The sequence below is a fragment of the Anoplolepis gracilipes genome, chromosome 10 (assembly GCF_047496725.1).
Source record: "Anoplolepis gracilipes chromosome 10, ASM4749672v1, whole genome shotgun sequence".
NCBI lineage: Eukaryota > Metazoa > Arthropoda > Insecta > Hymenoptera > Formicidae > Anoplolepis > Anoplolepis gracilipes.
Genome location: NC_132979.1, coordinates 7,320,573 through 7,334,376, shown reverse-complemented (window position 1 = coordinate 7,334,376; position 13,804 = coordinate 7,320,573). Strand labels below are relative to the sequence as shown.

Sequence of the window (13,804 nt, the reverse complement as noted above, 5' to 3'; positions counted from 1 at the left end):
ACAATTATTTTTCCAAAAGGCTCAATAATTTCGTGAATGCACAAAATATCCTTAGTCAACTAACTTTTCATATATTTTATATATATACATATATATATATATATATATATATATATATCTTGACATCTTATACCACCAATAAATACAAAACTGAAGTTTACATTCCATATAATTTATCCTCCTATTCTTCATTAAATTTTAATGTAATTAAATTTCACTTTAATAAATTAAATTTACTTTTCACAAATTACGAAAATTCCATGTAATGTATTTCAATAGGTAATACAATAATATATTTAAATGTTTTATATATATTATACATAGTTTTATATATTTATATTTTATCTATATATTTAAGTGTTCAGAAAAAAAGGATAGTTTTTGAAAACACTAGTTAAATATAATTCGCAATATGGAATACAAAACAAAAATTGATGTTATAAAGATTAATTGGACATAAAAGTAAATGTCTAGAATTGAGCAATAGAATGTACAAAAAAATCTCTATAAACGTCAATAACAATTTCTGTTTCAAACATGAATTTATTTAAATTGTTGAGGTGGCGGTCCAAAGATACTGCCGCTCTGTTTACTTGCAGTTCTGGATGGCGCAAAGCCAAGTAGTTTCTGGATATTCTGAAAATCAAAGATATATAAAATATTTTGCAAACTAATATATAAAATACAAAATTATAAATGAGATTTACCTGTCTGATACTCATGGTACATAATATGTACAAAAATATGAAAGAGCATTCTGTATAATCGTCACCCGGGAGATTTCTGTGCGACAAACCCTGTATCCAGCTGATTGGAACGAACGGTAATCTGGCAACAACTCGTCCATCAAATATATTATTAAACATACTTAAAAGCGCCGTAAATGCAAATCCAATTGCAAACATAGATTTCATTTTCACAAGAGACAGATCACGATTGTTATTTTTCAGCCTTTCCTCTTCTCGTTCAATCTTCTTTTTCTGCTGTTTGTCTAAAGAATCGCCATGCGCTTCTTTTCTTTTTTCCACTAACAAATAAAATAACTTCATATAGATTTTTGTATTATATATATATATATGTATGTATGTAATTCTTGAGTGCATAGCAGAAATTTCTTGTAAACTCACGCTTTTTGCTCTGTTTTTCAACCTCAGCTTTCAATTTTTGATATTTTTCAGTTCTATACACCATTAACCACGTTAATCCTAAAAACAATACGCATCAGATAGATACATTAAAACAAGATAAGCATTTTATATATGCGTTTTCTTTCAAACTTATTTATTTATTTTTATGCATGTAAAATAATTCATATCATTTTACCTTCGCCCAATAACGCCGTACATATGCTGATAAATACAATTAGAATAGTGTCTGCCCACATTTTTGCAAGAATGAATATTTTTATATTTATTAGTTCATGTAATACAATAATCAATCTTGTTACTAAAAAATTACCCTGATCAAGAATTAGGAAGGATCACTATTTTATCAAACTTTACGAGTCATTAAAAACACCGTGTGTCAAATTATAGACACTACACACGTCACGTGTCGATTCGGAATACTGTATACACGGATACGGATCTAGGAATATACATAGATATGTACATACTTGCTTATATCCATAGAGATATTTCTAATATCTCTATGGATATGCATTAAAGTCACTAGATTACAGTGACTTTAGAACATAGGATTCGCGCATTCTATTCTTATATCTTTATGGTTTACGATCAGTACTTGTGCAAAAGAGGGGATTCCAGTTTGTTGAAAGTCTCTCTATTCATAATTAGAATAGCGGAATTCAAAATAAGGGGCTCTATTGCACGTGCATTACATTTTGTACATCTATCATATGATGTGTGTGTGTGATTGCATCTCTCACTTTTCAGTCTCTTTGTCAAATAATTTTGACTTTATAAGGGGAGGAGATGCTGTATCTTAATATTTTTACCGTTGTACTATTGGATCTGTAAAGTTTTTTTTCACAAGCTCCCTTGAATTGATCCGATATACTGTTCAAGTACTTTTGTGTCCCACTTTTTACTTTGACTCTGCAAGATGTTTATCAGACACATAAATTTAGTGAACCACAAATGTTTTAAAACAAAGAAATATGTGTAAAAAAAGACTAGCTATAAGTAAAGTGATACTATAGCAGACTGATCGTGATCTTATCACCACTACAGTTTAGTCTTCAGTAAGCATTAATCTGAAAATATTTATATTTGTACACGATTTTTTATTAAGATTTTTTAAATTTGATATCATAAACTCTAGAAATTTATAATTGTACTTTTTGATCTCTATATATTACAGAAAAGCTTTTTTTCATCCTACCTATAAATTTTATTGAAATTAAAGATATATTTTTGCATTAATCCTTTTTTATAATCATCTCTGAATATTTTAAACAAATTCTGTCAACTCTGTTTATAAATTTGAAAATCTGTTTATATTTAATGAAATTTACAAACAAGATATAGATTTCATTTATTTTCTTCCTCTTTTTTTCTTTTTGTATATTTAAATTTAAAGAAACTTTTTTTTTATAAATTTCTACTAATTTTTTTTTTTTAAGGTACAGATAATATTTCGAGTAGTGAAGATATAAAACTGAGGACAACAGATTCATTTAATAATATTTTTATTATTCAGGTAATGCCTGATTTAGATACATAACATAATGTCTTATGATAACAACAATTGTTGTGTTTAAATTATTAACGGAAGATGTCTGGACAATCCTCCTGCTCTGAAAATGATATTGACAAAAAGTATAGTATTAAAACATTAAATACATTAAAACACAAAGAAATAAACAGTAAGAATCATGATGAAAATATATTGTGCAGACACAAGACTCAAGAAAATAAGCCGAATATCGAAGATACAATTGAGAACACAGAGAAGGAAAAATATACTGAAGAAATTGAAATAGCAGGCAATGCACGTATCGATGAAAACAAGAACAATGTATTGCATTCATCAAAAATTCAAAAAATGATGAAAAAAATGGGATACAAGCCAGGAAAAGGTCTTGGAAAAAATGATCAAGGTCGTGTCGAACCAGTGGAAACTGTTATTCAACGTGGTCGAAAAGGATTAGGACATTATATACATAAGGCTAAAAGAAAAAAATCAAATAGCGGAGATGCAATTGATAATATAAAGGAAGAAAATACTCGAGAAACTGAGACAGCAAACAATGCACATATTGATGAGAACAAAAGCAATGTATTACATGCATTAAAAATTCAAAATATGATGAAGAAAATGGGATACAAACCAGGAAAAGGTCTTGGAAAAAATGATCAAGGTCGTGTAGAACCAGTGGAACTAATTATTCCGCATGGTCGAAGAGGATTAGGATTCATTACATCCCAAGTTTCAAAGAAAAAAGTTGCAATCCTCAAAAAGGTTCCAATTGCACCTTCTTCCTTTCTTCCTCCTCCCCCTCCTTCTTTGAAAGACTGAGAATATATTATCTATTTAATTTTTTTATGTAGGAAGTTGAACAATTTTCTTTTTTTGAAAACACGGTTACACTTGGCACAATCTATAGTTTTTATAAAATTGTATTCTTTCAACTCTATCTTCTTTTATTTTATTCTTTATTTTCTAAATTCGTATCCTTTATCAGACAGGTAATTTTATGCCAATTTTTAATCAAGGACATGTAACAATTGATTGAGATCAAATTCTGATCTGATTATTAAATGACTGCTTTGTTGTAGTTATAGGATGAATAGATTTATTAGAGATTATTATATAATCGATTTTCTTTATAGATTTTCTTTTATTTCAAGTTGGTTGTTTTTTAAAAGTAGAATTTTTTCTTTATATTCTTCAACTAGTCACGTTTGCCACAAAAACATTAAAGTGAAGAGATGAGTTAAAGATAGCAACATTTTGTGCATACATTATTAGAATAGAAATTGATAGAAATTTAATAGAATATAGAAATTGTAAATTTATCTTAAAATTATTCTTTTCCTAAAATGCTCTAGTGTATATTAATTTTATTTTGCAGCAGGAAGATGCAAGTAAAAGTGTGATAAAAGTAAAACCATTTAATCTTGGTCTAAAGAAAATACTGTGTGAAAAAATTTGTATTCATATTTTCATCTCAATATTAGTTTTTGTATCAGTATATTCTATTTATTTATTTCATGAATTGTGTCAGCACTTTTTAAAAGTGCATCTTTTATATAAAAAGTTTAAGAAGATAAATATTACATATATCAATATCGTATTTTTCTTATTGATTAATAAAATATGTTATTTAAAATTTTATTTATCTTATATTATAAACTGATATCGCAACCCCATTTTGAAAAATGTACCCATAATTTTTTAGTGTGTAAGAAAATTACATAAATGACTAGTATAATGTTAATATAATGTTAAAAATTACTTTGGACAACAAATAATGAAAATAAAGTATAGAATTATTCAGTATTATTAAAATATGATGTAAAATTTATTTCTCATATAAACTTAAAGAATTAAAAATGCTTTATCACTGATGAAAAATAAGTATAAATAATGAAAATTACAAGTTCAATTTTCATGTGTTACTCAAGTCTGTGCTTTTGTGTCACTGTGTCTTAATACATCTTTTGCCGATGATGCATGAAGTGTCTACCAGAATGTCGTTCCCATTTTTCATTTCTCTCATTATGACGATCCCAATGATGATTACGTCTATTATGATTTTGATGTTGATGTTGACGTGACCAGTCATGTCTACGCGGTTTAGTGTACCAGGGATCCACGATTGGCGGTTTCTTTGGCTCTTGCGTTTTCATCTTCATAAAATCACTGTCCTCTTCTGTGTAACGATTTTTAAACTCTTCTTCACATTCTTCTAAAAATTTCGTTTGCTCGCTCGTCAAAGTGATGTTTGCCATAATTTGATCTTAACAAGAACCTATAGTTTATAAATATCCAAACATTATATGTAGAAAAATGATAGACATAAATAATGTTTGAAATATGTGCGTGTAAAAATCATTATTGTTATGAAAAGAGAAACTTACAGTCATAGAAACATTTTACAATTCCATGTGTTTGGTCTAATCTTTTATTATATTTTCTATTGTATTTTTCACTGGATATATTTCTCAATATTTCGGACGTAAATAAATGCAGGTTATATTAAAGAGAAACCTGAGCTGAAAGAAGCCACGCCAACGCCATCGTTCCTCGTGAGACGATTTTTTTTATAGGACACTAGCGCCAACTGCATCTAATTTTAGAGCAGAACTACATGGCTAAATCTACTTACCAGTACTATGGTAAGACCACCGATTGGTTCGTGTCCGTGCTAAATCCACAATTGTCCGATAAGTACAGAAATACTATGAACTTATTATATGTGTTTAATTATATATTATAAATATATACATATATATCATCAATTAGAAATATTAGTTTATTATATCATATATTTTTGATATATACTAACAATAAGTGTAATGTTACAAATTTATATAAAAGTTGTGCATCATGATATAAAGAGAGAAATATTTAATTTAATATTGTTATTTAATACAATGTTAATACAATTTTTTTTTCTTCACATAGAGACATGTATAACATGTATGTATACACAAAAAAATACAAATAAAAAAAAAAGAAAAACATAGAATAGTAATAAATACAGATGCTTTCTAATGTTTATAAATTGCTATGTTGTCATTATTTTTATACGAAGTAGCAACAACCTTAGCTATGAATGCAGTTGCAATATGTAATACTGAATTAAATTTGCTGAATAGATTTTTGTTACTTATTTTGCTTATCGACATTAAATTTTAAAATCATTGATGGTTACATGGTTAACTAAATTACAAAAGCAATTGCTGCTTTGAGAATTCTTATTGAAATAACAATTATTTATGACTATAAATATGTATCTATAAATATGACTAATTATGATTTCTTTTTATATTTTAAAAAGATTAGAGAATTATAAAAATTTAAAGTAATTAGAGTAAAAAAATTATTATTTATAATCGATTACCTAGTGATTATTAAATCAATCACTACTTTTTTAATATTTTTGGTGATTACAAGTACTAAATTTACTTTCCATTAGAGAAAGTCCTCTGTAGATGTTACTGTTGCTTCTATTAATAAACCAAAATCCAATTCTGCAAGACTAGCTGAAAAATAAAAGATTTCAATTTAATAATGCTCTAAATACAATATACTGGATTATATTAAGCAAAAATATTGTTGAATTAATTTGTACCTTTTGCCGTGAGCAAATCCAGAAAAGTATCTAATGGTGATAAACGATCTGCTGAAGGAAATGCTGCCAAACCTGGAAACAATTTACAGGTATCATGAGTCAGATCGTATTTATTGAAAGATTATTCGTATATTCTCTTTAAACTCACTGTTATGATGATTACGGTGTTGTAAAGTTCGACTTCCAGTTCGACTCTGAGATATTTCACCGCACAAAATATTAGCGGAATGTTCTCTGGCTCGCAGCATTAAGCTAACTGGATGCAGCCATTGATTCAAGAGTCTCTTCGCGCGAGATCTCGGCAAGAAGGACAACAACTTCAATTTTTGAACGACATTTTCTTTCGTATCGCTTATGTCTAAACAGAAGATAATCAGTTTACGAGTATATAATCTTTTAGTTGAATTGCTTTGTAAGAAATGTTAGTTGTAAATAATGCAACTTTTTTCATAGACATACCGGCTAGAATAATCTTGGTAACATCAACTTGGAGCTCAAACACCGAACGTTCGACATATTGCAGAAACATCGAGTATTTGAGAGTGCGATAGCCGAGATAAGTGAAAAACGATGCGAATCCCTGTGGCGCTGGGAATGCGATGTTTTCTATTGCGTGTCTGTATCGTTGCAAGAGCATAAACAGCAGCCATCGTCTAGCCTCGTCCAACTGATCGCTGTAAAAAGTAACATTACATGAAGTGAGAATACTGGATACAACAACGTGTGTATGAACTAATTAAATGAATGACAAGTTTTACTACAGGAATTTATGTGATAAAAGAAAATTTTAAAATGTAACTCCTATAAAAAGTTATAAATTTACATTATTTTTACACTGAATATCGAAATTGAATAATTAATTTATAATGCTAAAATTGTATGTAATAATCTCGTACACGAGATTAAAGCCACGTTCTTGCTCAATTCTTGGATCAACGCCGGCCGCTCTGCAAAGTATTTGACACAAAATACGCGAAGCTTCCAATTGCGCAGCTACGTATCTTGTGGCCATGGCATGAACATGTAACGGGGTGCAAGAGCCTCGCGTATGCATAGTTGACGTATGCGTGCCATTTTTCAGAAGATACATGGAGAGTTCACGCAAATTAACGGAGACGATATGCTCCTGCTTGGAAGCGGTACAACTTTCAGTCTCATTAAATGGTAAGCCCGAATCCAACTTGATGTTCCGATTACCCATGAAGTCTCCAAGCGGTACTGCAACAAATCTATTCGTCATCGTTTATTGTTTATTGTGAAAAAAAACATCTGAAATATTTTGTTTAAAAATTTTTTAAATTACGCAAGTTAAATGGTAGATAAATACATGTGTGTATGTGTGTGTGTATTTCCAATATATATATGCAATCCAATTGATGTAGAAAAATAGCAACAAGCAGATAGCAGTTTAAGAATTTGCATTACTTTCACACTACATAATATATGCATGCAATTAGTTATGGATAGAATAGAATACAAGACGATTCTGTTTTACCCTCCACTTGGAGACATTGGAGTGCTGCATCTGGACAAGGCCTCTGGTTGATAACAAGCTAAAGAGACTAATAGCTTCTCCGCGATATGACTAGGTTTGAATCTTAGTTTATCGCCACCATTTTTACTCAATTGATCCCACAGCCTAGTCCATAAATCGCTACGATAAGGAACGAGCCTTTGCTGTGGCGAGAGCAACATCACCGACGTGTTCCAGAGTTTCTCATGGCTCAGCGTAATGTCCAAGTCGTTCATCTTTATGTCAAATGTCATGTAATCACCGATCGTAGTGACCGGCAACAGAGATAGTAATGGAATGGTATCAGCGAGAAGATTCTTTTGCACTAGCGTGTAAGAGCCGCCTATAAGAATCTCTTGCATAAAGCGTGGGATGTCTAACGAGCGCGGCTTTTCCGCGACAATAGACATCAATTCCGCGATGACTTCCGTGTCGTTTTTATGACAGAGAAAATAGTGGAGTATTCCCAGACGAATCTCGACCGAGATCTCTTTGCGAAAGACTTCGACGAGAAAGTCCGGAGGAATTGTCAACGGGACGAGATCCAGAGTAGGCAAGTCTATCGTTAGTATACTGCTGGAATTCGCGAATGAACCGTTTCCATCCGAGCAACCGACGCTTTTGCTGTCCGAACTGTAGTTCTTTCTCGTTCCTTTGTTAGTACTGTCCAAGTCGAGTAACGGTACCAGGTAGGAAACGCGGGCAGATATCGACGGTGGTGGACCGCATAATATGTGGCAGCAGGGCTCATGATTTACACCGATCTCGAGAAGATGTGCGAACAGTCCCGGCACGAACACTATCATGTGATGGGTCTCGTAGATCGCGAAGGTTGGTCTCATCAGCTTGGCACGCGACCATGTTATACCCGGTATAACGCAATGGATCACGCAGCTATGATGCAACAGCGTCACCGAATACGCGAAATGCACCGTGTTGGACTCGTTCAGGGAGTTAAGTACATGTTGAGGCGGCTGGACGGGGCGATAAAGATAGTAGTGACAAACGCAGACCATCCCCTTAGTATCTGACACTACTATGAGATCTAAGGAACAATCGTGGACTCGTAGGGGTATTACGTCGTCCTCGTAAGTCCCGCAATTAGAGGACGGTGACAGTAGCGGTAAATTTAATGGAATATTCAGCTAAAAAGATACAACAAATGTTACGCAAATACATAGTATATCGTGCACATTTTGCTACAAAGTTTGATTTAGCAGACATATGTGTTAGACATACTAAATTTATTAGTATATTAATCAACTTCTTTTATATTAGCAATATATGTATGTTAGTATTACAAAAGCACATAAATGTAGAGAGATAATTGAGATTATTTTCACCATAGAAAAATACTCACCACTGTTTCATGAGGCAAATCATCATGAAATTGAAGACCACTGAGTGTTGGTTTCGAAGATTTGGAATTATTTTCATTATCGTTCTCGGTAACTATACTCGCGGGTATTCGTCGGTGATGTATATGATAAAGAACTTGATTAATCATGTCCCATTGAGCCCATATGAAGGTTTTTACAAGTATTTCAGATTTTAATTCTTTAATCGATCTTATGTCATTGACAGATGTATCGAATTGAACGGTATATGTCATGACACCTTAAACAGATATAAAATGTAAATTATAAAAACATATCGAGAAAATTATTATAATAAATAAATGAAGCACAAATTTATTGACTTGTACATTTTAACTTTAAATTCTCTAACTTTCTATTCTCCCAAGTAATTGTAAAATTTAATCAAAGTATATATCATGTAAATGTACGCAAGTAGCCACTTGTAAAATTTACTTACATTCGTGATGTATTAACACCAAAAATTTGTCTATATCTAACTGTTCTTTCTCTCTATACAAAAATTGTATCCGCACTTGTTTAGACCTCTCTAACTCTAAATTATGTATTTTGGTATCGTCAGTTGTCAATTCAACAACAAACACTCTGTAGAATTCTCTGCAAAGTTCATCGGTTGCATTAACGTTATTTGAACAATGATTTTCACAGGAATCTGCTGCCTCCAAGTAATCCTTTTGTTTTGTCACATATCCTAATAAACTATGACTTTGGTTGACTGTAGCTTGAACGATATTTAATACGTCCGAAAAGCGGTGTAATATCTAAATATACAATCAAAGTCATATATTAAAAATATTTTTACACAATATGAATAGGAGTTTTCTTATCATTCTTACCTGTAATTTATTGTTAATCTGGTCGTAACGGCCGATTATGGTACATGATGTATGTACATTGTTTTGCTCTGATTCCTCCACCCAACCAATAAGTATCGAACCATCTCTTTCCTGTCCCAGTAGCTTCCATTGTTCGGCTGAAAAGGCAAAGAAAATTATCTCTTTTTCTAAACAATTCTAAGACGTCGTTATATAAAATCATTTATTAAATTGTAAATATTTTTTTATATTTTAAATGCTTACATATATAATTTTATATATATATATAAAATTTTACATATATATATATATATATTTATAAAATACATATATTTTAATATAACAATAACTGCACATATATATCAATATTTTCCTGATATGTGTTATACTTTCTATTTTTAATAGTCATTTAATTCATTCATAATCACCTGCGTTGACATTTTCCGACAGTAGTAAACATAATTTCGCTGCGAGATTCTCTACCATATCTATTAGAGAAATTATTTGTGAATACAATATGTTTTTATGTTCTAAAAAATTCTTCTCGACAGCACATACATATATGTTAGCAGTTCACAGAGCGACAGAGAGAAGCAGGAGAGAGGCTACGTTCCTTGCAATATGCTAGTGGCGTCAACTAGATACATTTTGAGAGCAGGTGGAACTACATGGCCAATTCTACATTTCGATGACATGGTAAAACGATGGTTGGTTCATGTCTGTGCTGAATCCATAATTGCGTGAATTTGAAAAGTACACGGAACTATTATGGATACCCCTTGTATAAATATATATATATTTATTACTAAACAATGATACAAAGAGATTTTAATTATAATTATTACATATATTGTTACATAAAAATATCTTGCACTTTAGAAGAGGTAATAAATATACACATACTTGTATTGTACAAAAATTTTTATTTTATTGTCGTATGAAATGTAATGTAAACTGAACAATAAACCGTTGCAAAATGTAGTAAGCGGATTAAATTAATTAAATCTCAAGAAATATAGGTAACAATATTTGTTTTATGTGTGTGTTATTATCGGTGGCTTTCTTTTTTTATTATTTATATACATAGATTAATAGACAATTCCTTCGACTTTATACTTTTTTCATTTAACTTAGCCAAGGAATTCATCTTTAGGGTGCGAATTGATGCACAAATATATATCTTATTTAATAATAATTATACATTATAGATGTATATACATGCGAGCGCGCACGCACACACACACACACACACGGATGACATGTAATTATACATATATTTTAATCCTTTTTTTTTTTCTTTTCGGACACACAAGGAAAAAATATACACTTCAATGTCATGCTTCAGATTAAAATGCTATTTTGTTTTCGTCTATAATGCTTTTATAAATTAAAAGAAATAGATAACTTAATAAAAATATTTAGAAATTTTTTAGAGAAAAAAATTACGGAAATTTCATGTCAAGATACATATTTTTAAATATTTTTCAAATATCATACAATGATATGCACAAAATATATTTTTTTACAAAATTCAGCAGAATATGTTGTTTTAGCAGCACTACAAAATTTACCATTCACTTACAATATTTATCAACAATATTCCATATCTACATTTCATATCCTATGGACTTAATAATTTGAAAAAAGTATGCTAATTTTTTTAAACGCATTCTTATGTAAAGGTATTATATAATAAAGCAAAGAATAATTTCCTTACAAGACTAGCACGTAAATGGAGAGAATGTTTTTTTATTACAATGCTCAAAGATGGAATTATTAATCAATCATATATTATTAAGTAACTTTTATAAGCTCTCAGTTTCTTCGGAAATAGAGAATTGAAGTTTGCATCCACCCACCTGAAATTTTGAACGCGAGTGCAGTTGTTATCACTAATACTATATATGCAGACAAAAGACTGGCCGCATACGCTTGATAACGATTGAGCAAAGTCATACACGAGACAAACAGATGCGTTCCAACCACCCAGATAATGTGTCCCCAATTTCTTTTGTCCAGTGCAGAAAAGAAGATTACACCCCAAAATGTATGTAGTAAAATGAAGCACAGTGTGGTGGCAGCTGATATGATAAAGAAGTATTCGCTGCCTTGCCAGAGTCCCATTGTACCAGGTCCGACTGCGTCAGCCAGGACATTAACTAAAGCGAAGGCACCACTCATGAAGCCAAAACCTAAACCGCACACATAAGCAAATATGTGTCTGCTATCTGCCACGTGCGTTGTTGTAACTTTCTCCAAACCTCTCTCGGCCTTGCGTAGTACCCAGTAAAGCAGGTATCTTTAAAAATATCAAACAAATGATAAATTTTATATATGCATATAAAATATATGATTTTATCAAATACAACTGAATTAAATCGGAAATGTCAAAATTACCTGAAACTTTCCTGGAACAATACAGAAAATACCAATCCAAATGCGAGGTTTTCCTGTAGAGGAACAACGGCATACCAGAGTACAGATGACAACAGTAATGAAATAAGCCAGAAAAAGGCGCTGGCGATCAGTATGATTATCCTGATGGGTTCAGCAGCAACGGTGAACGTAAACATAGCTAGTGGCGGGCCAAAAGCCAAAAAGGCGCAACCAAAAAAGTCCATAACAGTCATGGTTTTTTTTCTTTATGGTCGCGACCCGGAGATGCGAATACTTTTGTTACAATGATCTCTTTCCTTTCGTTAATTTCTCGTCAAATGTCAGCATTGGCGAACGCTTACAATTCTAAGAAGCCTTTGTACGGCTAGTATATTCCCTCTTATCGGCATTTATTTTCCCGATAAGGTGCGCAGTCTCAAGCTTGGCAAATAATTATATTAATTTGTTTCAAAAACATATAAAAAACTTCATATTAAAATCACTCACTCTCTCTGAGATAATGAAATTGGTTCATATGTACCATGATATTGAATATGTTCGAAGATAGTTTTAGCAGCTGCTGCAGTCTGCAATGTTGCAAATTGACAAATCTCGCGCATGCGTAAAAGCATAAGCCCTAGCAGACGCTATTAGGGCTATCTGTCTGAACCAATGGGTATTGAGCGTTAAGTCACCATTTCCATGATCCAAGAATCGTCCGACATCTAGTTTCAAGAAATATAACCAATCAGCTTTCATGGAAAAGCAGCAATTTTATTGGCTACACATTTCTCGGACTGATCCCTCGAATCAAATTCTATTATCCTGGACAATAAAGCTTTAGTCCAGACAGTCTTAATCCAAACAAATTTGTATAGGTACATTTGGTACATAAGCAAATGTATAAAGAAATAGACCAATCAATTTTCTTATGCTATGATGCATTTGCAACTGTGTCAATTTGTGCGCGATAGCCCTTACGCCATAATCATATATATATTTCATTGTGACAGAAGATATATTATATTAAAGAGTACATAGAAGATTAAAGATTTGACTTTTTGACAAATCAGGACAAAATAAAACAGGTAAAATTTCTTTGTAATTTCTTTCTAGTTGATTACATTTCAATTTTTAAAGTTTCTGATACAAGCTTTAAATGATATTATTATTATTATTATTATTAAGAATGTTGTGATAGAATTTTTAGAAAAAAGGATGAAAAATATTAAATATAGTAAAAAGATTTCTATAACATAAAAAATATAAATTTTATGTAGATTCTATATTAATCGAATTTATTCAATATTTATTTATTAATATTCTCTTTATAACAAATTATTATAGATATGTAATAATAAAAAATTAAAGATATATTAATAACAAAAACATTTTGCAGAGGTAGTAATATTTAACATTTTAACAATTAAATTACATAAAAAACTGAATAATATATAATTAT

The 13,804-nt window shown here is 30.9% G+C and overlaps 4 protein-coding genes across 5 annotated transcripts; 1 reads left to right on the top strand and 3 right to left on the bottom strand.

The window, feature by feature from the left end:
* Positions 1-370: 370 nt before the first annotated feature.
* LOC140669887 (calcium load-activated calcium channel) lies at positions 371-1,581 on the bottom strand. The gene is made up of 4 exons (XM_072900080.1): positions 1,324-1,581; positions 1,128-1,205; positions 708-1,027; positions 371-636 (listed from the first exon to the last, which is right to left on the bottom strand). The coding sequence occupies exons 1-4, from the start codon at positions 1,382-1,384 to the stop codon at positions 544-546; spliced, it is 552 nt and encodes a 183-aa protein (XP_072756181.1). The 5' UTR covers positions 1,385-1,581; the 3' UTR covers positions 371-543.
* Positions 1,582-1,784: 203 nt separating this feature from the next.
* On the top strand, positions 1,785-4,446 carry LOC140669886 (uncharacterized). 2 transcript variants are annotated; one of them, XM_072900079.1, is made up of 3 exons: positions 1,787-2,203; positions 2,585-2,780; positions 2,859-4,445. In XM_072900079.1, the coding sequence occupies exons 2-3, from the start codon at positions 2,737-2,739 to the stop codon at positions 3,478-3,480; spliced, it is 666 nt and encodes a 221-aa protein (XP_072756180.1). In that variant the 5' UTR covers positions 1,787-2,203; positions 2,585-2,736; the 3' UTR covers positions 3,481-4,445. The 2 variants fall into 2 exon arrangements, with proteins under 2 accessions (XP_072756179.1, XP_072756180.1); XM_072900078.1 differs by having other exon boundaries at positions 1,785-2,203; positions 2,585-4,446.
* Positions 4,447-5,506: 1,060 nt separating this feature from the next.
* Pigeon (gamma-secretase activating protein pigeon) lies at positions 5,507-10,544 on the bottom strand. Its single transcript, XM_072900077.1, has 10 exons — positions 10,395-10,544; positions 9,988-10,124; positions 9,591-9,912; positions 9,136-9,392; positions 7,758-8,920; positions 7,159-7,491; positions 6,722-6,936; positions 6,411-6,620; positions 6,263-6,334; positions 5,507-6,173 (listed from the first exon to the last, which is right to left on the bottom strand). Exons 1-10 carry the CDS (start codon positions 10,450-10,452, stop codon positions 6,103-6,105), a joined length of 2,838 nt encoding a protein of 945 aa, XP_072756178.1. The 5' UTR covers positions 10,453-10,544; the 3' UTR covers positions 5,507-6,102.
* Positions 10,545-11,455: 911 nt separating this feature from the next.
* Positions 11,456-12,934, bottom strand: Aph-1 (gamma-secretase subunit Aph-1). Its single transcript, XM_072901034.1, has 2 exons — positions 12,364-12,934; positions 11,456-12,265 (listed from the first exon to the last, which is right to left on the bottom strand). Exons 1-2 carry the CDS (start codon positions 12,594-12,596, stop codon positions 11,782-11,784), a joined length of 717 nt encoding a protein of 238 aa, XP_072757135.1. The 5' UTR covers positions 12,597-12,934; the 3' UTR covers positions 11,456-11,781.
* Positions 12,935-13,804: the final 870 nt, after the last annotated feature.